The sequence below is a fragment of the Babylonia areolata genome, chromosome 2 (assembly GCF_041734735.1).
Source record: "Babylonia areolata isolate BAREFJ2019XMU chromosome 2, ASM4173473v1, whole genome shotgun sequence".
In the NCBI taxonomy this organism is placed as follows: domain Eukaryota; kingdom Metazoa; phylum Mollusca; class Gastropoda; order Neogastropoda; family Buccinidae; genus Babylonia; species Babylonia areolata.
In genome coordinates this window covers 64,912,843-64,939,451 of record NC_134877.1, presented here as the reverse complement: position 1 = coordinate 64,939,451, position 26,609 = coordinate 64,912,843, and the positions used below count along the sequence as shown (strand labels likewise).

Below are 26,609 nucleotides of genomic sequence, written 5' to 3'. Positions count from 1 at the left end.
TGGAAGGTGATTTTAGCAACTTTGCGAACGAAACGCCTGAAGATGGACCCTTTGACAGAATGGAAACACCAGCCGACACAGCCTTTGCGCGTACAAAGCGGGAGGAAGAAGCTGTGCTTCGATGCATTCAGCAGTCGCGCGCTATTGGTTCAACAACGGTGGACTTGAACGGAAAACGCTTGATGGCCATTCCAGATGAACTGATGCAAATGGAAGAGCTCGAGGTTCTCTGTCTGTCTGTCTGTCTGTCTGTCTCTCTCTCTCAGTTACACACACTTGATGCATGTGCACACACACACACACACACACACACACACACACACACACATGTACACGTCCACACACGCACGCACACACGCACGCACGCACACACACACACACACACACACACACACACACATGCACATGCACATGCACGTACTTGAAAGACGTAGAACTGAAGACTGCATGCATGTGTGTGTGGGCATGTGTGATGATGATTTTATGATAATGATGATGATTATTTATGGGTTTGTTTGTGTTTCAGTATGTACTGCTCTCTCAAGTACTGAATTATTTCATCCTCTTCTTGTTCTGCAGTTCGATATCACAACAACATCTATTTGTTGATTATTCTAGAGAAATGTGATTGATGCATTCCAAATATTTATTTTTCTGTAATTCATTGAACTTCATGTTTCTGTAATTCATTGAACTCTGACATTCTTTTGTGTGTAGTTGATCTTGTGCATGTATAAACATGTGAACCGAGTTCAGGCACATATATACATATACCTCAAAGATCAGAAAAATCTTGCAATACAGGCACTGTTGTGGTTCAAACTTAGAACTTTCAGGTTGAAACCACACTGGCCAGTGCTCTGACAATTCAGCTTTTATGTTGTACCCAACCTTAAGCAAGAATATTTCTAAATTGTAGCTGACTTCAAACTAATTCCCAAGATTTTAATGTTTTAAAACAAGTTGATAATTTCTATGTATCACTGGATGCATTTGATTTCTTTTTGTTTAATCAAAGTGGGTATCATTAAAATAATTTTATAAAATACAGCCAAACCGAAAAACAAAAGTTGTGTGTCCATGTGTGTGCATATATGCACACATGTGTTGGTGTTTTCTTACCTTTTTTATTTATCTGTTTAGTTATTAGCATGCAGAGTTAGTGCAAATATTCTCCTGAAGATATAACTGATTCATACATAGATACTTTATTAACATTATCACACTATTATAGGAACACATATATTTCCTGTTACCATTAAAAGTACTTACCATAGTTCAGGTAACATTAGAATTAATTCAGTTACTGTGTAATAGAAATTAGGAAAAGGAATTATTTTTAAAAATCAAAATTTTCTTTTTAACTATACACCAATTGTGTCACTGTGTTTGTGCATATAATTTATATGTTGTATCAGTGTATGACTTTATCCATGGTATATATTTAGGAACATACATGCCTGTCACTTTATGCATAGTAAATATTTAGGAACACATAATTGTGCTCATCATCTCACTGGTATGTTTCTTTTTATTTGCTGTATCGTGACAATTTATGAACTGTTGAATGCTTTATTTTTTCTGATTATATTTTTTTCATCCTTTTTCAGACACATTTTCATGGTGTGTGTGTGTGTGTTTCATTTAGCATTTTATGATGATGTATGTTACTTAATCTGTGACACTTTTTTTCTTTACTTTTCAGTATCTCTACTTGGAAGGAAATGAAATTTCTTTTCTGCCCGATGAATTCTTCAAGTCTTTCCCCAGACTGAAGTGGTTGGACCTCAGGAATAACCGACTGACTCGCATCCCCAGTATTTTTCTGGGAAGTCATGCCTGTCTTCGCAACCTTCTTCTGCAGAATAATCTGCTTAAGAGTCTTCCATTGGAACTGGGTAACTGTCTGGTTGTCTTATAATCTGAAATAAAATGGAAGCTGATCATCAAGCAAGGAAAATAAATCCAGAAAGCAAGCACCCTTTTAAAACGAAAACTCAATATTATTGTATATTTAAAAACCTGTATCTGGTGTAAATGGTCAACTGAAAAAGAGTCAGGACACAGGGATGTAAACAAATCGGTGTATGCTGTTAACATAATAATAATGTTGATACCTACCCAGTCATTCAGCTTACTGGACATGTGTTTGATGTCAGAGAGGAGTGAAAACTTTTATGATTTTCAAACAGCCATCTCCCAGCAGATCACCACCTTATTTGGTGGGGTGGCATGTGTGCCTCAGTGACCTTGAGAGCTGTGCTGGCAGAAGCCTGATGGGGCCACCCAAGCCAGATACACTCAAACTGGAACATTTTAATGACTAGGCCATTTTGCTTGTGTCAAGCGGATAGGTTAGGGGTCAGGGAGTGGGAGGTAGTGGGTGAGGGACAATGTGTAGACAGAATGAAACACAAGTCATCACTGTGAAATATGCATGTTGGCTTGAACCAAAAAGAGGAGTTGAGTGATTCATGGTACTTACAGTTATATTCATTCACATTAGGATATATCAAAGGGGAGAGGACAGACAAACAGTGATCAACAAGCCCCTCATTGTTTAGAGGTCAGGCACAGGGCTGACACCCCTTTTTCTGTAAAACTCACTATTTGTCACACTAACCACTGTTGAAGTGATCAGCAGTTATGCAGTATTTTCTCTGATGGGTGGCCTGGTGGAGACCTAACATTCACAGTCCCCTGTGAAGTGCTCCTATTGGGACAGATTTAACTGAGGTGTGAACATGCATGGAGGGTTTGGGATAAATTATGTGCCACTGAGAATCACAGAAATCCTCCTGGAAAAAGAAAAGAAAAGAAAAAGAAATGAATTTATTATGTACTGTATACTTATAATTCAGAATTATTTACAATGTTTTTGAAGGTCTTGTGAAGACACTGCATGGACTGAACATCACAAACAATCCTCTGGAATTCCCACCACAAGACATCATCCAAAAGGGCACCTACGAAATCCAAAAGTTTTTGCGAGATATGCTGCAAGCCAAATCAAGCGCAAAAATTAATGGAAATAAAGAGGGTATGTGTGTGACATCATAGTGTGTTTTTTTCATCTCCCTGCCTGTCTGTCTGTATGTCTCTGTATATTCAAAGTTTCATGTCAGTTGTTTTGAAGGGGGGGTGGGGGGGGGGGGCGTCGTTTTTGTTCTTTTTATGAGGCAAACAGCAGATTCATGTATGTTTTGTGCGATAGGACTTGTTATTTCAGAAAAAACTGACATGTTTGTTTGTTTTTTACATACCAAGATATAAACTGAATTTCTGGTTTGAAATGGCAACATGGATCATTGTTAAGTATTGATTAAATGTGTTTGATTACTTTGGAGAGGTAAATTGTGAGGGAGAGGAGGACTGTGTATACATGTGTGAATATATATATGTGTGTGTGTGTGTGTGTGTGTGTGTGTGTGTGTGTGTTCCTTTGGATTAAAGACCATGATGTACTAACCATGCCTTCAAGTCAGCTCTCCAAACCTACCTGTTTTACATTTTAGCAATACTGCCAATGCCAAAACTTAAAATCATCATCATCATCATCATCGTCGTCGTCGTCATTGTCTTCTAATTCTTCTTTTTCTTCTTCTTCCAGGGAAAAGATTAATAGAGAGAGAGATGAGAGATAGATCATACACCTTGCAAACAATCTATCAGTAATACCTTTTTTTCTTTTTTTTTCTTGTAAACAGACTTAGTGCTGGATTGCATATTTGAGGACTCTGGAGACTCGAGCAGCTCTGATGACTGGAACACAGAGGCCAGCATGATGGAGCTTGCTCGCCAGCGAAGGATCCAGAAAAAGTCCCTCTCTGCTGACACTGCTTCCAACACCACTGGCACCACAGCCACCAAGCTGACGGGCCCAGTGCCCATGTCTGCCGAGCTTCACCGCTCCCGCGGCTACAGCCAGCTGAGGCAGCAGACCAAGGAACGCATGATGAAGTTCAGCGCCAAGGCCCACAGCAGCGCCGGCAGTGGGCCAGGATCCGCCGACAGGTGTGTGGGGGTGTGTTCCTTCTGTTTCTGTACAGGCCCTGTGGGAGGACTATCATCATGCTCTGACATTTCAGACCACCAGTGCTTGATTTGAGCTTTCTTATCATAGTTATGATGATGATGATGATGAGAATGATAATTATGATAATAATGATGATTAGAATAATAATGATAATGATGATTATAATAGTGATAATAATGATAATAGTAACAATGATAATGATGATGATAAGTAGTTGTAGAAGTATCATTATAATGAAGGCATTTGTTACAGCACTTGACCTTGTGCAGAGACAAAATAAAGCACTTTCACACTAGTATTTCACACACACATGCCTAAATCTGATTCACAGGGTACGGAAGACAAAACTGTTTCATAGCTGTTGGAGCTCTAACTGACATGACACATAGCTAGGTATTGTTCAGTTTGCATCTCTATTTGAATGAATTGTAAGGTGATTGTTCAGTTTGCATTTCTATATGAAAAAAATTGTAAGGTGATTAAATCAAAGACTGTCACCTGTTTTCATTCTTGTCTGTGTACCCAGCTGTGAAACGGTTGCCACAAGAACAAAGAGTCAAGCACGGAATGGTTGCTGTAGTTGATTTGAGTGATCAGACAGTGCCCGAGTATTATTTGAGTAAAAAAGATGTAACATGAGAGAATAAGACTATGCAGTTTTATAGGCTGAGAACCCAAGTGGTTAAAGCGTTGGACTATCAGTCTGAGGCTCCCGGGTTCGAATCTTGGTAACGGTGCCAGGTGGGTAAAGGGTTGAGATTTTTCTGATTTCCCAGGTCAACATATGTGCAGACCTGCTTGTGCCTGAACCTCTTTTGTGTGCATACAAAAGCAGAAGATCAAATACGCATGTTAAAAATTCAGCAATCCATGTCAGCATTCAGTGGGTTATGGAAACAATAACACACCCAGCATGCACCCCCCGGAAAACGGAGTATGGCTAACTACATGGTGGGGTAAAAACGGTCATCCACATAAAAGCCCACTCGTATACATACAAGTGAACATGGGAGTTGCAGCCCACAAACGAAGAATAAGAAGAATGCGCTGAGAACAAAGATTGAGTCCATGTGTGGCCTGCTGTGCTGCATGAGGAGTTGCATGTCATGCATGCTTCTGACAATATGCATGTACAGGTAATGGGCAGTAGAGTTTCTGCTGGAAGACAGGCTTTGCTTCTTCTCCTTCGTTTGTGGGCTGCGACTCCCACATGTATGGGTGGGCTTTTACGTGCATAACAATTTTTACCTCACCATACAGGCAGCCCATACGCCATTTTCTCTTAGGTGCCAGTTCTTTATGCTAGATGCCGCAGTCTCCCAACATTTTCTTTGCTATAAATTATTGCATGTCATTCACTTTCATCACAGAATATCACAAAATAAGATAATAGATGATTATGACATAAATTTGCATATCACTTTTCTCACACAAAATGGCTTAGCTGTATGAAATAGTAATTAAGCAATTAAGATTTTAAATCACATTTCACACAAACTTAAAACCTCATTTGTATTTTTTTAGAGCCAAGTAACATTGTCACAGAAATATTCCATTCAAAAAACTTGTGCATCATTCATTGTTGTACAAACATCATCATTAAACAAAGTCAAACAACGAAAAATTTAAAAGTTTTGACATGTGTTCTACAGATATAGACTATCTCTCTGTATTTTTTTTCTGAATTTTTTATTTAATTACATGAGCTGGAAGGTAGTTTATACATTTTCTGTCATATGAAAATTGACATGATTCTCTGTCCCAAAATTACGTTTATGTGTTCATCATATTAATTTTGCACATTTCCTTTTCAATCAAGATATCAGAGCATTCTTTTGTTGTTGTTTTTGGGGGGGTTGTTTTTTGTTTTTGTTTGTTTGATTGTTTTTCATCAAAATACAGTATTTCACAATGAGCATTGACTGATTTAGAATAAACAGCTTTTGAAATTTCCTTTTTATTTATTGCTTGATTCAAAAGATAAAACCTGATTCTGAAAAATCCTGAACATATGTAGAGCAGCTTAGTTTGTCACAGCTTCCACTAACATGATAACAAACACAGCTCAAGTGATCATTTTTGTAATAGGTGGAGCAGTGGCTTGGTGGTTAAGCACACTTTGAGAAAGCAAGTGTCCAAGTTCAGATCTCACATGGACAGGGATCTAGACCTTGAGTGGTGGCTTGGGTGCGAGTCTTTCAGATGAGACAATAAACTGAAGTCCTGTGTGCAGCATACGCTTAACACATAAAAGAACCCGTGGCAAGAAAAATGTCTGTGGAAAACTTCTGTAGAAAAATCCACATTGAAAATGAAACAAATACACTTGCGGACCAAAAAAAACAAAAACAAAACAAGTTGGTACTGCACTATGGCTGCTGTCCCCAGGGAGGGCAGCTTGAATTTCACACGGAGACATCTGAGGTGACAAAACAGTAATACAATACATCAGTAATGTTGTATGTTGTTTGTTTTGCAGTCGTCAAAAGCCATCCAGCGTCCAGTCATGGAGGGTCAATCCTTACCCAGAGCCCCCTAGCCAAGAGTACATCTCCTTCAAAATGGCAGAGGAACGACAGCTGGCTAAAGTCCGAGAGATGAAACAGAAAACAGACGCCATTCTACAGAGACGAAAGTGGGTGACTTTGAATGTCTCATTGATTTGTCATTTGTTTAGTGTGTGTGTGTGTGTGTGTGTGTGTGTGTGTGTGCATGTGTGTGTGTGTGTGTGTGTGTGTGTGTGTGTGTGTGTGTGTGTGTGTGTGTTTGACTGTGACACTTATCATGCCCACCCTTCGCAGTACCACCTGAACTTCACAAGCAGTCGAGTGCCTGGGTGCAGACATTTTGCGTGCTTGTGGGACTGTGTGGCAAGCGATATTGTGTGTGAATGTGAGTGATTTTTTTTCTTTTTTTATGGATTTGGTGTATCTTAATGTTAATTAACTGAATTTTTTGGCATGACGTTTGTTATGTGTTTGCATCCGTGTGTCCATGCATGTATGTGTGTGTGTGTGTGTGCATTTTACTTATGTGTATGATTAATTTGCTGGATGTTTTTATTTATATATATTGTTGTGCAATACCTTATTGTCTGAATGTGTGTGTGTGTGTGTGTGTAGATGTTTTGTTCTCATTGTGTGTGCATGCATGCATGAGTGTGGATGCGTGATGTATAGACTATGTAAGAATATTTTTGAGAGGAAATACAGTTGATACAAAATGTAACTGATTCTGCTTTTGATGATTTTTTTTCCTTACATAATATGAGCCACATAGGCACAGGATATACAAATAAATCTTCTGGGGTATTACTCAGTTGGATACGCACATGGTCAATTTCAGGGACCAGTCGATGTTGAAGGGATGGCGAGATGATGCCAAGAAGCTGCAGGCCAGAAAACAGTTTGAGACGTTCACCAAGGGAACCAGAGGTGAGAGATTAGCTGCCGCACGCATTCTCACACAGAGAATCTGTCTGTCACTCTCTGTTTGTCTCCTTCTGTCTGTTTTTCTCAAGGCCTTTCTCACAAGAACTCTCTCTGTCTTTCATTATCTTTTTTCTTTTTTTCATCTCCCCTTTGTCTGTTTTTCTCTCACTCTTTCTCACAAGAGCTCTCTCTGTCTCTCATCATCTTTGTTTCTTTGTTTCTCCCCATATCCCCTTCCATTGGTCTCTCTGTGTCTCTGTCTGTCTGTCTATCTGTCTGTCTGTCTGTTTGTCTGTCTCTCACCCTCTCCCTCTCTCTTACTCTGTCTCTGTCTCTGTCTGTCTGTCTCTCTCTTCCTCAGTCCTCTTGTTCCCTCTTTGTTTCACTTCCTCACATCCTCCCTCTGTCTCACATTTTCCTTCTGTTTTGTTCAGTAGTGTCTGCTTTTCTGTCTGTCTCACTCTATTCCTTTCTTTCTGTCTGTCCATCTGTCTGTCTTCATCTCTCTGTCTTTGTGTCTCTCTCTAAGTCTCTTTCCCCTGTACCGTTTCTCTCTCATACCCCCTCTCTCTCTTGCTGTCTGCATGTTTGGTATCCTCCTGCTATGAATGCTGACATGGTCAGGTATTATTGTGTGGGTTTTTAAAGACTGAAGTTTGTTGCACGCACAGAATACCCGGAAACAGCTGAGGAAGCCCCGTTCGCTGTGGACAGACCTTACATGAAGATGCTAAACAATGACGATCGTTTCAAGGTCAGGTTTTGTACATACCACTTGGGGAGAGAGCATAGATGTTTTGTGACAGTAGAGACAGAAAAGATGTGCAGTACAAGAAAAGAAGAGCCAAATCATGTTGTTTATAGTCTTGCTAAGGAGCCATTTCAGGGCTGAAAAGAAAAGGCAAAAAACAAAACAAAAGACAGAAAAAAGGACCAGAAAAACCAACAAAAAATAAGAATCAATTAAAAATGAGGACAAGATTGCTTAATGGGCAGTATGTAATTGATGCTGTTCACTTTATCAGAATTTGGTTGTTTAGTTTATTGTAGTTGCTCAGTTCGCTTATTTTTGTATTTATATCTGAAAACATCTGTTCATTCAGAAAACAAATGTTCTAGATATCTTTTTAATATTCTTCACAGATAACTGTAAGATTACAAGAATAATAACAATAATGATAGTGGTAATAAAACATGGACTCTTGTTCAGCCATTTTTCTCAAATAGAGATCATTGTACAAAATATGTACAATACTCATTAACAACAAATCATCAAAGGTGATTGAAAGTCTATTTCAAGACGAGCATTGTATCAAAGACTAATGGGTTGCCCAGGAGACGAAGGAGAAGCCAAGGAGAGCGCTGTCCCCTACATCACGCGCTCGAGTGGAGGAAGAAAAGTGAGCCTCTTTCAGTGTTTAATGCTGTGGTTTGGGATTGATTGTCACTGGCAATACACAGTAGATCTTGAGCACTCTTATGTTTAAATGGGTGTTGGGGATGGATTTGTCACTGGCAATACTATAGACCTTTCTGTCTATCTCTCTATGAGTTTAGCCCTTAAAAGTAAGCATCCTTGCAGGTGATATGTCCCTTGAACTAGGATTCCTGTGAAATTGGCAATGCTTGATATACCTTTGTATCTTTCCATTGTGTCTTCTGTTCCCCCCACACCCACACTCACCTGCCCCTCTTGCATTTTAGCTTGATTGGCTGTTTCTCTGTGATACTGTATAAAATGTTCAGTAGGTTTCACTTTCAGGTGAAACTATTATGTTATGTATGGATGATGGTTGGGCCTGGGTGTCTGTGAGGCTGCACATTGTTGCATGTGCGTTGTATTGAAACGCATTGTATTGTGTTGCATCTTTGTCACAACAGATTTCTCTGTGTTAAATTTGGGCTGCTCTTCTCAGGGAGAGTGCATCACCACAGCAACGCTACTTTTTTTGTTTCTCTTTTTTTTTTCTTTTTGGTCATGTACTACACTCTTGATTATTTTCCTTGGAATTGATGTTAAAACAAATATTCCAGACTGTAAAGATATCTCTAAGAAACAGCTCATGTTTGTGTCTGACGTTTTAATCATTGTTTACTTTTGGAGGCCATTGTCAGTCAGCTTGGTGGAAGTACAAAGGATTGTGGGATGTACTTTTCATCACCAAAACGAGGCTAATCAGTACAGATGTACAATGCATTACTTCCATCCTTTAACACAACCTCGTCTTTATCTATTTGCTTTTGTTTGTTTGTTTGTTTGGTTCTTTTTTTTATAGGTTTATTTGCTTATTTATTCTAATTCATTTTTTCCAATAATTTGATGACTTATCTGTTTATTTGTTTCTGTATCTTTTTCATTTTTTGTCCTCAAAGCCTAAGCATTTTTGGTTACGCCGCTTGTCAGGCACCTGATTAGCAGATGTGGTGTAGCATATATGGATTTGTCCGAATGCAGTGACACCTCCTTGAGTAACTGAACTGAACTGAACTGAACTAAGACAACCTCAAATGAAGACAAGGTAATGTCTGGATGCTTCACAGGCAGTCGAAAATCCGTGAGCTGGAACGCCGCATCAAGGAACACACGGCACAGATGGTGGACCGGCGCCGGAAACCCAAGGGCACGCCACAGGAGGAGATGGAGGCTGCCAGGCGAGAGCTGGAAATTGTAGGTCTCCTTTTCCTCCCTTCCTTCCGTCCTTCTTGTTTTTTGTTGTTTTGGGGTTGTTGTTATTCTCTGCCCCCCCATCCCGCCCCCCTTTGTTTATCAATGTTCTGGTTTCCATGTGTATTCCTTCCTTTGACATTGGAATCTGATTGTAAACTCTTGTGTACTTGTATCGTGTGCCCCACAGTGTGTGACATGGCTGTTTTGGTGTGTTGTTGCTGTGGTTCTAAAGTCACCAAAAAACAAAAACCAAAAAAAAAAAAAATGCTTTTGAAAATTAAAACTCTCCCCTCTCTTTTTCTGGTTTTTAGTTCTTGATAAAGAATTATGGATCTTCAGCATAAAGTTACTCTGAAGAATGAAAGGCTAAGAGAAATTAAGTTGAAGTGAATGATACTGGAATATGAGTGGATTTGTTTGTTTGATGCAACTACGACTGACTGGGCCTAAGATGCATTTGCTTGTGATGAATTAGCTGCTGAAAATGGCACAGAATAGTGTATGCTTTACTGTTGCACCATTGTACATGTTGCACCGTTGTACAAAATGTTTACAAGCTGAACGGCTTGGGATATCTTTGCTGGGTGCTGCATTCTGATACGCTTTGATGTAAGGAAATCTTGTATTCAGCTTTTTTCTCAAGGAAGTGTGAAACAGATTTTTTTTAAAAGAAAAAAGCCTTTCACACACACTCATATGAACATGCAAATGCACACACACACAAAAGCAACACCAAAAAAAACACACAGAAAACATGCAAATGCACACACATACACGTGCAACCGCATGCAGATGCATGCACACACACACATATAGACAGAAACACACACAAACACACACACACACACATTATGATGTATGAACAAGATCAGATTTCAGACCACCCCTTCTCCCTTCCCACACCACCCCCTTTCCCCTCTTTCTTTCTCTCTTCCTCACTCTCTCTCTCTCTCTATTTTTAACCTTTCAAAAGTATGCAGGTACAGGCATGTCAGATTCAGGCCAAGAGTTTTTGTGGTTGGGTTCATGCTTTGTCTTGTTTGTGGTGTTTTATTCTGTGTGTGTGTGTGTGTGTGTGTGTGTGTGTGTGCACCTGTGTGTGTGTGTGTGCCTGTGTGTGTGTGTGTGTGCGCCTGTGTGTGTGTGTGTGTGTGCGCACCTGTGCGTTGTGTGTGTGTGTGTGCATGCGTGCGTGTTGTATGTGTGTGTGTGTGTTGTGAGTGTGTGTGTTGTGTGTGTGGATGTGTGTGTGTGTTGCATGTGGGTGTGTGTGGGTATTTGTGTGATGTGCGTGTGTGTGTGTGTGTGTGTGTGTGTGTGCGCACACATGCACAGAAACATGAGTGAAACTTGTAAATCAGGTATCATGAATGACCTGAAAACAAACGACAGCAAGGTTTCCTGAATGTGACTCCAGATAGCACATCTTCCTTTCCATTGTCTTTCCCCCTGGACCCTTCATTGGTGTGTTTCAGTGTGTGTGTGTGTGTGCAATGAAAGCTGTGCTGCACTGCGATGCCTCAGTTGCTGTGGTTTGGTTTGGCCTCACAGTCTGTTCAATCACCAGTGTGCTTTTTTATGTGAAATTAAAAAAAAATACTTGGAAGAATGTTTCCTCTGCAAAAAAGGTTTGTGAGACCACTGAAATAGACAAGTTCAAAAAGTTTTGATTCTGAGTAAGGAAACTTTCTTCTATATACAGAATGAGAGAACTTATACCAACAAAAAAATACAAACACTTCTTCATTCAAAATATGCTTCCACTAAACTCAGTGACAGTAAAAGTGCACTGTTGAAGCTTTAATGTTTCATGATCAGTATAGATAAATAATATATTTAGCAGCAACAGTAACTTTTTTTCTTCTGTCATTGCTACAGTGCTTGTTGGTTTCCTTTAGGTTTGCTGCCTGTTAACTCAGCGATTCTTGATGTTGATGGTTTCTGTCATAATTTGATGAAAAATAATCGTCTCAGTGCTAATCTACACCCACCCACCCCCAAAAAAAAAACAACAACAAAAAAAAACAAAAAAAAACATTGCTAGGTCTGGCCTTGATAATGAATCTCATAACTGATTCACCAAGAAGCATGTGTGATATTTGTTTTTTAAGGCTCTGATAATTTGTATCATAACTTACAGAAAAAACAAAACGAGTTAGGTCACAAAGCATACTAACTGTATTGCAGGCAGTGCAGTATTCATTTTCATTCAGTTTAGCAAGCAGTGAGTACTTTTTTGTCTGTATGCTGAAGTTCCCCCTCCATAATTTCATTGTTGCTTTCAGTTTTAAATTCCAACATTTATTTATTTCCATTTCTTTGTTGTGCTGTTGTGTGGTGTAGGTGAAAACCCTACAAACAGATTTGAAGCGTCGCTACCAGGAGCTAAAAACTTGGACCACAGGTTACCACTTTTGCTTTGTAGTTGCTTCCCTTGGCTTGCACTCTTGGCACAGATGCACTGTTATTAACCGCATGCCACTGTCCTGTGATACCACTGTACCACACTGTTTGTTGACTTTAATCCTGGTGTAATGTACTGTTTGTTTCTGACAAGTTGCTTCAAGGGTGATATATATGAATACTTTAATTCATCTTCAATTGATTCTTTAATTCCTCTTCAGTTCTTGACTGTAAGGATTTCAAATGGACAGTTGATCCTGGAAACAATTTTACTATCAGTTTGCTGGCCGTTTATTTATTTATTTTTATCAAAATGATAGTATTTTTGTCTTCAGAATGTTCTTTTCATAGTCATACACTTTTAAAGTGCTGATAATTTATAAATTGAATTGTTCTGTATTGTTTGTCATATTATGATGATTTTTGTGTTGTTTATGTTTGTTTTGAATTCATGCTAATGAGTATGAATGCACTGCATTATAATAAGTAAGAAGCAAAATTCTATAACAGTTACATCAGCAGTAGGATGAAAGTAAGCAACATTTTGAAGTGGCAAAATTGGCATTGATGTGGAAACATTACACAATAGCAAATGTAGCACTGAACATTGAATTTTCTTCTCTTTTTTTCTTTTCTCTTTTCTTCTTCTTTTTTTGGAAAAAAAGGTAAATGGTTAAAAAGTGTTTGTATTGCAGTTGATACGGAATGCTGCCCTCAGGAAGACTACAAAATTTATTTTGTTCTGATATTTCCGGCCACGTCTCAGATCTAAGGGCTGTGTCTTTGATGTGTCTTTCAGTTTGCTGTTTTCTGCCTCTCTCAGTCGTCTGCTGTCTACTGACTTTGTGTCTAATTCTTTCTCTCTACTGATCTCTTTCTTCTTTCCTTTTTGTTTTCTAACTTTTCTCAAGGAATAGAAATATATTGCAACAAATAGGTATCTTATTTTGGTGGCTTGTATGTTTGATAAGGTAGAAAGTAAGCCTTGACTTCCTCATGGAACTTTCTTTTTTTTAATGACAAATAACAAATACATACATGAATGCATGCTTATGTTAGAATGGTACAAACATGTGGTACTTGTGATACTTTTAGTGCATGGGGATTTTTCATCTCATGATACTGTGAATAGGTCGGTGCCTCTGCCTTTTTTCTAACCATGCATTTTGAGGAATACATTGAATGTCTGTCAGCCTGTTCACTTCTTTCTCTTCCTGCCTTTAGTTTGAATTATTGTCAGTGCAGTTCTTCCTGATTTTATGTTTCCTTTGTGCTAGGGGTTGTGCATGGGTGTCGGGTAATCACCTTATTCAACTGCAGTGGTTTTGGTGATAATGTATAGTGCTTATCTGGTGCAGATTTCCCAAATCGTGGACTCAAAGCACTGAAACAGTACATTTACAGTATGCATTTTCGTGGGGCTATTTATGCTTGTTGGGGTAACTATCTTTTTAGTGGTTATGCCTGGGTGTGATAAAAGGAAATTTGCCAACAGAAACAGGTGCTTCATAGTGGGACATCACATCATAATGTAATTATTCTTCTGGTCCAGTGGGAGAGGTACTCACATTGCATTTTCTAGCCCAGCTGTGCATAGAAGCAGGGTGTCAAACCGTCAGCTTCATGTCTGCCCCAAAGGGTTTTGGCGAGGAGGCTATGGCAGTCTGCACATTGGTTTACCCAGGCTGGGTGGTGGTGGTGAGTGTGCACACATAACATGCTGTGGCTGTGGTCATCATGCCAGTCCCTGCTTTTGCTTGGAACTGTAGCTGGGGTTGGGAAAGGCTCGGGGGTTACGGGGGGGGGGGGGGGGGGGGGGGGTTGGATTTGATAGCTTAAGGATGGGTTAGTGGGTCTAGTTATTGCTATAAGTGTTTGTTTGGGGTGTTGTTTTCTTTTGTTGGTTTTTTGTTGTTGTTGTTGTTGTTGTTGTTGTTTTTGTTTGTTTTTTTGGGGGGGGCTTGGGGAGGTGGTTGTGATACTGCTCAGGAAACTCAACATGTTTGTGGGTGGGGGGTGGGGTGGAGGATATGTGTGTGTGTGTTATGTGTGTGTTTTCAGAGTTCTAAAAAATCAGTGTCCGGTACCAGCAGAAAGTTCTCTCTCTCTCTCTCTCTCTCTCTCTCTCTCTGTCTGTCTGTCTGTCTGTCTGTACATCTATCCTAATTTGCTAATGCATGCGATAATGTCAAATTCTGAGATAATTTTTTTTCACCTCACTAAAATTTATTTCAGTTTATTTCATCCAGTGGGAAGTGGCAAGATCTATAGATTTACCTCAGTTGATGCTTTGCTGAGGTCACACTGGACATGACAGTATCTCATACACATCAGATAAACCAATACACAGTTGTAACCACAAACCATGAATGAATTATCTCACTTGTATCATTAAAGTACTTTGAAACATTATTAGATGGTTGAAATTGCAAATGTGTCTGTCTGTGTGCATGACTGCCAGAATTCTGATACATGTGGACAGTTAGCACAGGTTTGTTTCCTTTCACCCCAGTGAGGGTTATGGAGGATCACAAATAAAGAGCAGACAGTCAAGGTCTTAGATATGTTCAGAATGTAAGATAATATATATTTTTTGCCTGTGATTGTGTTTGTGTTGTGGACACCATCAGTGGTCAACACATGTCTAGCGAAGCTGACTTTCCCTCGTTCCAGAGCTGGGCTGTCGTCTCCAGAGTGCTCAGCGCAGACTTTGTATGAACACTGATGTTTCTTCCTGCATTTCATGGTTCCTTCTAGACTGCGCTGCACGAAAGCTTGTGATTAGTTGGATTTAGTTTAGACAGCATTAGCTTCAGTTTATGCTTGTACAGACTGATAGAACTAGAAGTAAAAAAAAAAAAAAATTTTAGAGTATTTTTGCTGCTGCTTATGCAAGTGGAGTTGCCATGAATGAGCCGGATGAAAGTGACATCAGGAAAGTTTGGAATGGGTCAGGTGAATGGGTCAGCTCAGGTTAAAGCGTAGTCTGACACTGTCGCTGTTTCTACTGTCGACTGGCAATTTTTAGATTTCAGGTTCATGAGCTGCTTGCCATTGTCATGATGTGACTCTCTAACAGATTGTGGATCTAGGACCAGCTGGCAATCTTCAGAATGCAGCCAGTTAGATGTGTGTTACTCTGGGTTTATTATTGTGGAATGGCCTTCATCCTCACAGACTTTTAAGATGTCAAGTGATTGTTGGCTTTATGGATAAGACGCTCATCTGCCAATACCATGTCCTTGAGGGTGTGGGTTCAATTCCCATTTACCCAAGTTTGACAGGAAAATCAGACTGAGCATCTAGTCATTTGGATGAGACAATTAACAGAGGTCCTGTATGCAGCACACACTTGGGGCACTGAAAAATAATTCATTGCAACGAAAGTGTTGTCATCTGGTGAAATTTTAAAGAAGAAATCTACTCTGATAGGTACATGAATGCATGCACTCAATGTCTGACTAGTGTGTTGGGTTATACTTCTGTCAGGTACAGATGTTAGGAAGTATATATGGATTTGTCCAAAAGCAGTGATGCTTCTTTTAGAGACTGATACTGAAACTGTTGGCTTTAAATTCCCCCCTCTTTTTTGATGTGGTCGATGTGTATGTGTGTGTGCACACCTGTGTTTGTGTGTGTAAAAGTGTGTGTGTGTGTGTGTGTGTGTGTGTGTGTGTGTGTGTGTGTGTGACAGCTAAGGTGCAATCAGTTTTTTAAGATGAAATGATAATTAAGAGCATCTGTCCTTAATTCTTTTCATTTTCTAAATGTACTTCTTGTCATGCATGTCTTTTCTGAAACATACAGTATACATGTATGCATAGAATCTCTCTATAAATTTGTTAATGAAAACTTTCCCCTTAGTCTAAGGAAGATATTAACCAAATAACCATTCTGTAACACATGCTTTATATGAAACTTTCTTCATAATCTGTTATTTCTTATTGAAATATTAAACAAATTGTAGAAGAGATTACTTTCTTAAGTATTTTATTCGCTGTTCTTATCATAGTCTGTATAATTTGGTCTGGCTTTTATGACAACAATCAGATGGAACCACTGCTTAGTGCGAGAGACAGACAGACAGACAGACAGACAGACAGACCCCATTTAGTGAGACAGTGACAGATAGTTATATTCTTTTTTTTTCTTCTTTGTTTGGTGCCCCAGTATTTGGCACATTTGGTTTTCTGTTATTTTGATGATGATGAATGATTATTAGAATGATGAATATGCTGCTATGGGGGGTTTATTCAGGTTTGGGACTTCTTGATAAAGCTGTACTCTCAAAATAATATCCCTGCATCACCCAGACTGAGAGATGCAGACACCTGCAGTGTTGGTCAGGAAATTGGAGCTGATAAATACACTCAACTCTGGGAAGGAGTTGGCCACTTGGCCAAAAACAAAAAACACCAACAAAAAACCAATCTTAGCTCTGATGGGGCTTGAACACGCATGACAGATAGTGTTCAGTAACTGACCTGTGCAAGAAATAGTTCATTCAGTAGACTGACAGACTGACCACTGAGTTTCAAGTAACTGACTTGTGCAGTAAATCAGTTCATTCAATAGACAGTCAGACTGACCATTAAGTTTTCAGAAACTGACATGTTCAGTAAATCAGTTCATTCAATAGACTGACAGACTGACCATTGAATTTTCAGAAACTGACATGTGCAAGAAATCAGTTCATTCAGTAGACTGACATTGAGTTTTCAGTTACTGACCTGTGCAATGAATCAGTTCGTTCAATAGACTGACAGACTGACTGTTGAGTTTTCAGAAACTGACCCGTGCAAGAAAAAATCAGTTCATTCAACTGACTGACCATTGGGCAGTGTGCTGACAGTGCTCAGGGAGGTGGTGATTGTGTTTCAAAAGGTGTGATAATGCGGTCAGAGATTTGACGATGTGGTGTACAGTCACACGAACAGATCTCCAACCCATGTTGGGCAATCCAAAAAGCCACTGGTTTAACACATGGGATGCCACTCAGCAATTTTAGTTTCAGTTGCATCATGCAGATTGTGTGTAGCAGTTAGGATTAACAACTGCTTAATTAGCTGATCTTTGCTCCCTCCACCCCCCTACCCTCTGTCTCTGAGTTTGACTGATGTATGCTGTACTGCTGTTCCACTACCAGGCAAGACACAACCACTGAACAGGAGTTATGTTACTGGAATAGTGCTCCTTATTATCAGAGAAAATCTCAGAAATTTTACAAGTCGACCAAAAATCTTACGAACGCAACACATAAATATTGATTTAAATCCAACTCAAACAAGAAAACATTTTGCATTGATCAGAAAAGTAGTTTGCACCACCGAACGACTGATCAGCAGCCAGGCTTAAGGGATGTGAAGGTGAAGGAATGGGAGGATTGCAGGGGGGTTGGGAGGAGGTGGCACCATAGAAAAAAACAGATTCACCATGGCATTTCTGAATGTCCTCTGTCACCTTATGGGAATGTTACCCACTGATCTGGACAAGCTCTGAGCTTGACATGGTATCACGTGTGTGAGAAGACATATGAAACAACTACACTGCAACTGCTACTATAAACTTGCAGTGAGCAAAATTCTCCTCAGTCTTCTAAAAAAAAAAGAGCTTATGTCTACGTGTGTGTGTGTATTTCTCAGTCTGTCTTTCTGTCTTAGTTTTTATTGCTCACACCCTCTTTCTTTCTCTTTCAATCTTTCTAATCTCCTTCTCTCTGTCACTCTTTCTCTGCCTGCCTGCCTGCCTGCCTGGTGTGTGTGTGTGTGTGTGTGTGTGTGTGTGTGTGTGCATTAAATACCCCATCAGCCTATAGACAATGATAAATGAGCATGAATAAGTAAATTTATCAACAGGATGTTTGACAACATCAAGGTACTTTTTACAGGAATTAGATGAGTACTGTCTTTCACAATGTTTACTGCAAACATTAGCTGTTGAGGCTTGGGAAAATACCTGCTTCTGTCTCAGAATCTTTTTTTTTTTTTTTTTTTTTTTTTTTTAGTCCAATGTGGTTGTTTTTCTTCCATGTATGATCTTATAACTTCTATTGTATCTGACAACTGTTATGAATCAGAATATTGTATTTGTGTAGCATGTGTGACAGAGAATAAGGAACAGCTGACATCTTTGATAATACATTCAGCTGATAGACATTTTCATCTTAGCATCATGTTATGTTAGTGGTATGTTGTGTAATGTGTGAGGCTAATTGACAACAAAAAGAATATTGTATTGATGTGGTGTTACCCAGTGTTTACAGTGACTTAGGATACAGAGGCTAGCGATGCTATCAGTGTGTGATTTCCCCCCCATATTGATTTTAATTGTTAAAGCTCTGGAACCCTGTATTGAGTGGTTAAAATGCATCATATTGATACTGATTGTCAGAGCTCTGGGTCCTGTGCTAAGGAGGTAGAGTGCATCATATTGATGTTAACTGTTAGTATTCTGGACCCCTGTGCTGAGGAGGTAGAGTGCATCATATTGATGTTAATTGTCAAAACTCTGGGCCCCTATGTTAAGGAGGTAGAGTGCATCATATTGATGTCAATTGTCAAAACTCTGGGCCCCTATGTTAAGGAGGTAGAGTGCATCATATTGATGTTAATTGTCAAAACTCTGGGCCCCTATGTTAAGGAGGTAGAGTGCATCATTATGATGTTAATTGTCAAAACTCTGGGCCCCTATGTTAAGGAGGTAGAGTGCATCATTATGATGTCAATTGTCAAAACTCTGGGCCTCTATGTTAAGGAGGTAGAGTGCATCATTATGATGTCAATTGTCAAAACTCTGGGCCCCTATGTTAAGGAGGTAGAGTGAATCATATTGATGTTAATTGTCAAAACTCTGGGCCCCTATGTTAAGGAGGTAGAGTGAATCATATTGATGTCAATTGTCAAAACTCTGTGCCCCTATGTTGAGGAGGTAGAGTGCATCATCATGATGTTAATTGTCAAAACTCTGGGCCCCTATGTTAAGGAGGTAGAGTGCATCATTATGATGTTAATTGTCAAAACTCTGGGCCTCTATGTTAAGGAGGTAAAGTGCATCATTATGATGTCAATTGTCAAAACTCTGGGCCCCTATGTTAAGGAGGTAGAGTGCATCATTATGATGTCAATTGTCAAAACTCTGGGCCCCTATGTTAAGGAGGTAGAGTGCATCATTATGATGTTAATTGTCAAAACTCTGGGCCTCTATGTTAAGGAGGTAAAGTGCATCATTATGATGTTAATTGTCAAAACTCTGGGCCTCTATGTTAAGGAGGTAAAGTGCATCATTATGATGTTAATTGTCAAAACTCTGGGCCCCTATGTTAAGGAGGTAGAGTGCATCATTATGATGTTAATTGTCAAAACTCTGGGCCCCTATGTTAAGGAGGTAGAGTGCATCATTATGATGTTAATTGTCAAAACTCTGGGCCTCTATGTTAAGGAGGTAGAGTGCATCATTATGATGTCAATTGTCAAAACTCTGGGCCTCTATGTTAAGGAGGTAGAGTGCATCATTATGATGTCAATTGTCAAAGCTCTGGGCCCCTGTGCTAAGTAGGCAGAGTGCAGTACCAATGCTGATGAAGACAGGGAGGTGATAGGATGCCTGGTGTGTGTACTGACCCATGTGTGTAAAACCGACTGTAGGCAGAAGCAGCGGGGGTCACTTTGCAGCAGCAGGCAATGGGTTCTAGGCTGCTGCCGATGAGGGCAGCTGGAGGTGAGTTGTATCCCTTTCTGGGCTCCCCCTCCACCCCCTTCCTTACCCTTTCCACAAGGCCCCTGTTCCTCTGACCCCGTCACTCTGTCCTCCACACTCTCAGTTCACCCATGCATTCTCGCAATCCTATGCTTTCTTTCTCCTGCAAGAAAACGCGAGATTGACAGAAAGCATGGTTGTTCCCCTGCCACACTTACAGTTGCAGGAAAGCATTGGTGGACACCCCCTTACCTTCTTGCAGTGTATGAGAAAGTGTGGAAAGTCCCCCTTATTTGTATTAAAACCATTTTCTTTGTCATCGGGGTTGGGTTCTTGTCTTTCCCCAACACAAATCTCAGAGAAAGGTAGCAGAGAGAAAGTATGGGGGCACCCTCCACCCTTTCTCACAATATGTGAGATGGTGTGGGGTTGCGAGAAAGCATGGGTTAACACTGTCGTTTCAGTCCATTGTACTGTTGTCATGGAGGGCACAGGGTGATGGGAATCACAGTACTGTGGACCTGGCACCAGCTGTGCCGGTGGGTCGGTTGTCATCTCTCATTTTCTCCAACTTCATGGTCCTCTCTCTCTGTCTCTCTCTTTCACTGAGTTTTCAGTTTCATAGAGTTCAGGATTCATCCATTGGTGCCGGCCATTGTAAGGAATCTTGCTGGTGTAGCTCTCTTCTCCACTGCTGTCTGTGATGCTCTGTGTTTGTACTGTGCTTCAGCGAGAAGTGGGTGGGAGAGGGAGAGAGAGTGGGGAGGGGTGGGGGCGGTGCCAACTGTATACCCATATTATGTCAAATACTGTGCTGATTCTTTGAAACATGTTTGCATTTGCCTCTTGGTGGTTTTTGTTGTTTTCTTACTAGCATTATCCAGTGAGCCTTTCTGATTTATGATAACGTGTCCATTTTTTTGTTTGCTTGTTTTTAGTATTGGGATTACTCTTATTTATAATGTTACAACCATTACGTTTTCTTATGTGTGTTTTCTTTTTATTTTATTTTTTTGTTTGTTTGTTTGTATTTTGTATTTCTTTTTATCACAACAGATTTCTCTTTGTGAAATTCAGGCTGCTCTCCCCAGGGAGAGCATGTCGCTGCACTACAGCGCCACCCATTTTTTTTGGTATTTTTTCCTGCGTGCAGTTTTATTTGTTTTTCCTATCGAAGCAGATTTTTCTGCAGAATTTTGCCAGGAGCAACCCTTTTGATGCCGTCAGTTCTTCTACATGTGCTAAGTGCATGCTGCACACGGGACCTCAGTTTATCGTCTCATCTGAATGACTAGCGTCCAGACCACCGCTCAAGGTCTAGTGAAGGGGGAGAAAATATTGGTGGCTGAACCGTGATTCGAAACGGCGCGCTCAGATTCTCTCACTTCCTAGGAGGACGCGATACCTCTAGGCCATCACCACGTATTGTTGGGGTCATTCTTAACATAGATATGATGTTGTTGTTTTTTCTTGTCAGGGCAGTCTTGTGATTAATGATACTGCATGTGAACCATACCAGTAGAGTGGCTGAGGTATTGTAGTGTTTAATGTTTGGTTTGATTACATTGCCGTTAGTGACTGTCAACAGGTGTCTGGCTCTTCTAACTCTCTTCTTGTCCCTCTTTATTATGTTTCCTTTTCATTTCCATAAACTATTATTGAATAAACAACCCATTATTTGAACTGAATGCAGTGTGTGTGTGTGTGTGCATGTGTGTATGTGGGTGTGTGTGTCTTCTTGCATGGATATATGAGTTTGGAAGAAGAATACGAAGAAGGCATTTTAGAAAGTGATAAATGAAAATAACATTTCACTCTGTGCAATGTGGCTTTTTTCCATTCTTCATTTTACTATTATTAATTGATATCTTATATATCATAATTATATTGATTGTATGCTTTCTGATGTATTCTGTTCTTTTGTTGTTTTTGGTTTTTGTTATTTTGTTTTTTTTTTGGTTTATTCTGCTTAATTTTATTATATCAGTTTTGTTTGATTTGTTTTTGCTATGATTATTACTCATCAAAGCGTGCGTTTATTTTTGCTATATCGCATTAATATCTATGATCTATTGAACATATTGTGAGACATTCTTTTTTCTGCTCTAACAAAATCAGTGTTTTATCCATATAACAAGCATCCATTTTTTGCAAGGAAATATACTCTTTTGTTCCACAGCACCTCTTTTTTAAAGACTGGTTGTTTTGGAAGACTTTCTTCTAAGATTATTGATAATGACATATATGTATGTATTCTCATGAACACATTTGTATGTAACTATTCTTTTTGTAATTGTTTGGACCAAAGTTTATATGTAAGCTAGAGAGTAATTTTTGTGTGTGTGTGGTTTTTTTTTTCCAGTTGATAACCCCCATTTGTAGATACAGTATACCTCTGTGAATGAGCGTGCATGAGAGAGAGAAAGAGACAGAGTGTGTATCCATGAGAGGCTGAGAATGAGAGAGTTTATTCATATAGGCCAAAACATCATTAGGAGGGAGTATACATTAAATGATGAATATATTCCTGCTACCAAGAGAGCGAGAGAGAGTATCCTGAATTTTCATCAGTAAAAGTGACAGTTTCATAAAGATGGCTTTTTAATTATTGGCTTTTTTTTTTTTAAATGTATGATAAGATAACTGTGTAATGCTGACAGAAAGTTATTTACCCTGTGACGGTAGTTTCACAACTTGTTAGTTCATTATTATTACTCTTGTTGGTTAAATGCTGTTAGTTCATTATTCCTCTTGTTGGTTAAATGTTAGATGTTGTATAGTTTCAGTTCATTATTAGTACTCTTGTTGATTAAATGTTACATGTTGTGTAGTCTACACAACATGTAACATTTAATCAACACTAGTTTCAGTGTCATTGTTCAGATGAAATCCATGAACAAATTCTGTCATTGGTAGACTGTGTAGCACTTGTGGAATTTGTAGGTGTGTGTGGTAACTAACACAGATCTGATAGGCATAGAGAGCACAGGCACAGAACTGCGTGGACATACAGACAGCATGTCTTCATTTATCAATGTCTCACGAGGTGGACATGGCTTTAGATGTCTGCGATCTGTTGTAGGTGTGTCCCTGTAGGTAACAAAGCTTCACTTTGGTGATGACTAATACAGGATGAAAATCTACACATGTTCCCTGTTAGTAAATACATAAATATAAAGCAAACAGTAGATAACTGTTATCAAGTCAGCAAATATGTCAGATAAATGGGTCTTACTTTCAGGATTCCATGTAATAAATAATAGTAGGGAGTTATTTGTACTGTTTATTCCCTGGACGAATCAGTCTTTTCTGGAAACTGACAAACTTTCCTGACCTTACATTTTGACAAAAACATGTTCTTGTTGGTGGATGCGATTTGTTGTCCTGTGCCTGTGCTGGGGAAAGAAGCAAAGTGTGGTGATGTAGACTGCTGACAGGAGTGACTGTCACAGTAAAGTGTAGGACAGCACCAGTGACAGAATCAGAAACCTGTTTGTCAATCCTGACAACGTTCGCACCATTCCACAATGCCTGCCTGGGGGCATTGCTGCCAAAGTGATCATGGCTAAGAAAACTTTGTGCAAAAAGCCCCCCCAAAAAACCCACCTCTATGACTAAGAAAACTTTGCGGAAAATGACCAACCTTTAATTCCCACCCACCACCCCTCCTCTGCCCTGTTGATGTTCCAGACTGGTGTGTGTTGCAGGCTGAGGATCTTCATCGCCAGCTGATGCAGCGACAGAAAAACGTGGAGTACAGGCTGAAGGAGTTTGAGGCAGACGTTCAGAAGAACTTTCCCGTGGGCACTCGCTTGCGGCACTAATGCCTGTGTGGTCATGGGCACTCGCTTGTGGCACTAGTGCCTGTGTGGTCCAGAGGAACTTTCCCATGAGCACTTTCGTGCGTAACTAATGTGTAGTCCGTGTCTGGTCCAGGGCTCAGGGATTGCTCTGGCTTTTTTGGCAGCCACACCGTTTGCCTTACAACCACAGTCACTTTCAGCATTGGTGTCGTCGTCATCGTCATCGTCATCATATTCACTTCATGCACACACTGCAGCAGCACGTTCTCCCTGGGGAGAGCAGCACAAATTTCAGACTGAGACGTCTGTTGTGACAAAGAGTATTACAAGAGTACTACAAGACAAAACATTTGCTGCGCAGTCTGGCTCAGTTTGGCAACATGTACGACTAAAACTAAAAAGACATGAAAAGAAGAGTTGGTGTGTGTACAGGGATGATGGCAATGTTTGTCAGGTGGAGAACATGTTGGAAACATTTAGAGCGCTGAAATTGTGTGTGTGTGTCTGTGTGTTTCGTTTTGCTTTGTTTTTTTAATTAGCGTTTTTTTTGTTTTTTGCTGAAAATTTGGTTTATTTTTGTCTCGAGTAGTTTTACAGTCATTTAGATAGCACTTTCTGTTACTGTGTTACACATGATTTATCGATGCTTGATAAGACAGCATTAAGTTACAGATTACTGTTTAGAAAAAAAAGTTATAGATCTATTAAATACTTTGTAGTTTCTGGTTAGTCAGTAGTGTGTGAAATCAGGCATATAAATCTGTTATTATTGTATTGAAAAAGTCTGTTTCTTTTTTTTTTTGTTTCTCTTGTGCATGACAGCTGCCATATAATTGTGACAAACAAAACACGATGGATGTTGTAGTCACTGGAGTGGTGTATGTGTTGCCATACCAGTTTTTACATGTTTTTTTACACCCCTCCCGTGCCCACATCCAGTCCCTTACCAACTCTCCAAACCCAGTGTATGAGGGCGTATGTCTGTAATGAAATGCATGAATGCGTATGTGTCTTAATCTCCATGTAGTCAATAAACCAACGAGACCAACGCTAGTGTGTATGCTTGGCCATATCAGTGCTGCTTTGTAATCCAAGAGTTGATGCTAAAGATTTTTTTTTTTCATGCCATTTACATATATATCTAAGTAAATCTTGTTTTTGAGGTTTTAGTTTAACATGCTGAACCAGCATCAGCTGTGTACATGTAATCGTATGTACAAAATATTGTGTTTATGGCATGCATGCGGGTGTGCTTGTGTTGCTGTGTTTCTGGTTCAGTCAAAACATGCAGTCAGGAAAGTTGTAAAAATCCCTGAAAATAATGAGTTTACGAAATGTTGGACTCCACAAGGAATGTGTACGTTATCTAAAAATTAATATTAGAGATTGTAATATGCAAGTGAGACACACTATTTTTGACATATTTCCTGACCAGCTTGTGTATTGGATTCAATGTTTTCTTTTATTTCAATGCTTGTCATTCAGATTTTTTTTTTTCAATGCTCTTAGCCCCTCCTCATCACACCCTGAATCAACCACAACGCCCTTCCTTCCACCCCCCTCTTCTGTCAGAGTAACAGAGTTCTAGAATACCAGAAAATCATTGTCACACATCACATAGCACCAGAACCAGTTACCTCATTGATGATTTGAAACTTGGAGTTTTTTCATTTGTCAGAGAGGGTGCAGTTCTTACCAAATTACCCCCACCCCCCCTTTTTTTTTCTTTTCCTTTTTTAAGCCTCATGAATTCACCCCAACTACCAGAGGCCTAGTCCATTATATGTACCACGTTTAAGCTTCATTAATGGAGGTGTGTTGGTAACAAATGCAAGTCAGATGAATGTGTTTTGTTTTCAGGTAACCACTAATAGTACTGTACTATTCCCTGAATGAATCAGTGAGCTTTTCTGGGAGATTACAAATTTCCTGACTTTCACGTTCTGACCCCAAAAAATGTTCATGTTGGTGGATGTGTAAGCACATGCATGTTCTATATGCCGAGATAAATAATGAAGTCAACTTCTGACCATGGAAGTTGAAAAGGATATATACAACCTTGTAATTATTATCTCTATGGAATAAAGATATAATCTAGTAAAATTGAATATTATTAAGTATTTGTATTTCATTTATTCATCATTATACAGTATTATGTGTCCTCCATGTTTGGCTGAATCGGTACACACCATTGATATGTCATGTCATGCCAAGGCAAGTCAGTGACTGCATTTTTAACTATATGAACACTTTACATATATATCATACTTAACAAAGTGTGTGTGTGTGTTTGAAATGTTTGTTTACCTAAAATCAGCTAGCTAGAAACAAGATATTGCAGACGACCTGGCCCTGCTTTCCCACAGCCGCCAACAAATGCAGGACAAGACTACAGAACTAGCAGCCACCTCATTACAAGTTGGCCTCAAGATTCATGAAGGCAAAACCAAGATTCTCAAGATCAACGCAGCGAGTGAGGACCCAGTCACACTAAACGGGAATGAGCTGGAAGAAGTGGAGGCATTCACGTACCTGGGTAGCATCATCAACACGCAGGGCGGCACAGACGCAGA

General features: G+C 39.6%; 1 protein-coding gene across 4 annotated transcripts in view; it reads left to right on the top strand.

Moving 5' to 3' along the window:
* LOC143276282 (uncharacterized) overlaps positions 1–26,384 on the top strand; it is a 26,622-nt gene extending 238 nt beyond the window's left edge. The window contains exons 1-12 of one of the 4 annotated variants that reach the window (XM_076580794.1): positions 1–224; positions 1,706–1,898; positions 2,885–3,040; positions 3,708–4,014; positions 6,516–6,671; positions 7,382–7,470; positions 8,139–8,221; positions 8,803–8,867; positions 10,009–10,135; positions 12,479–12,539; positions 20,182–20,254; positions 23,941–26,384. The exon at positions 1–224 is cut by the window's left edge and continues 238 nt beyond it. In XM_076580794.1, coding sequence (XP_076436909.1) covers positions 1–224; positions 1,706–1,898; positions 2,885–3,040; positions 3,708–4,014; positions 6,516–6,671; positions 7,382–7,470; positions 8,139–8,221; positions 8,803–8,867; positions 10,009–10,135; positions 12,479–12,539; positions 20,182–20,228 — 1,508 coding nt within the window. In that variant the 3' untranslated portion in view covers positions 20,229–20,254; positions 23,941–26,384. The remainder of the gene's footprint in view (positions 225–1,705; positions 1,899–2,884; positions 3,041–3,707; positions 4,015–6,515; positions 6,672–7,381; positions 7,471–8,138; positions 8,222–8,802; positions 8,868–10,008; positions 10,136–12,478; positions 12,540–20,181; positions 20,255–23,940) is intronic. The other 3 variants (XM_076580801.1, XM_076580808.1, XM_076580786.1) reach the window with 3 other exon arrangements.
* Positions 26,385–26,609: the final 225 nt, after the last annotated feature.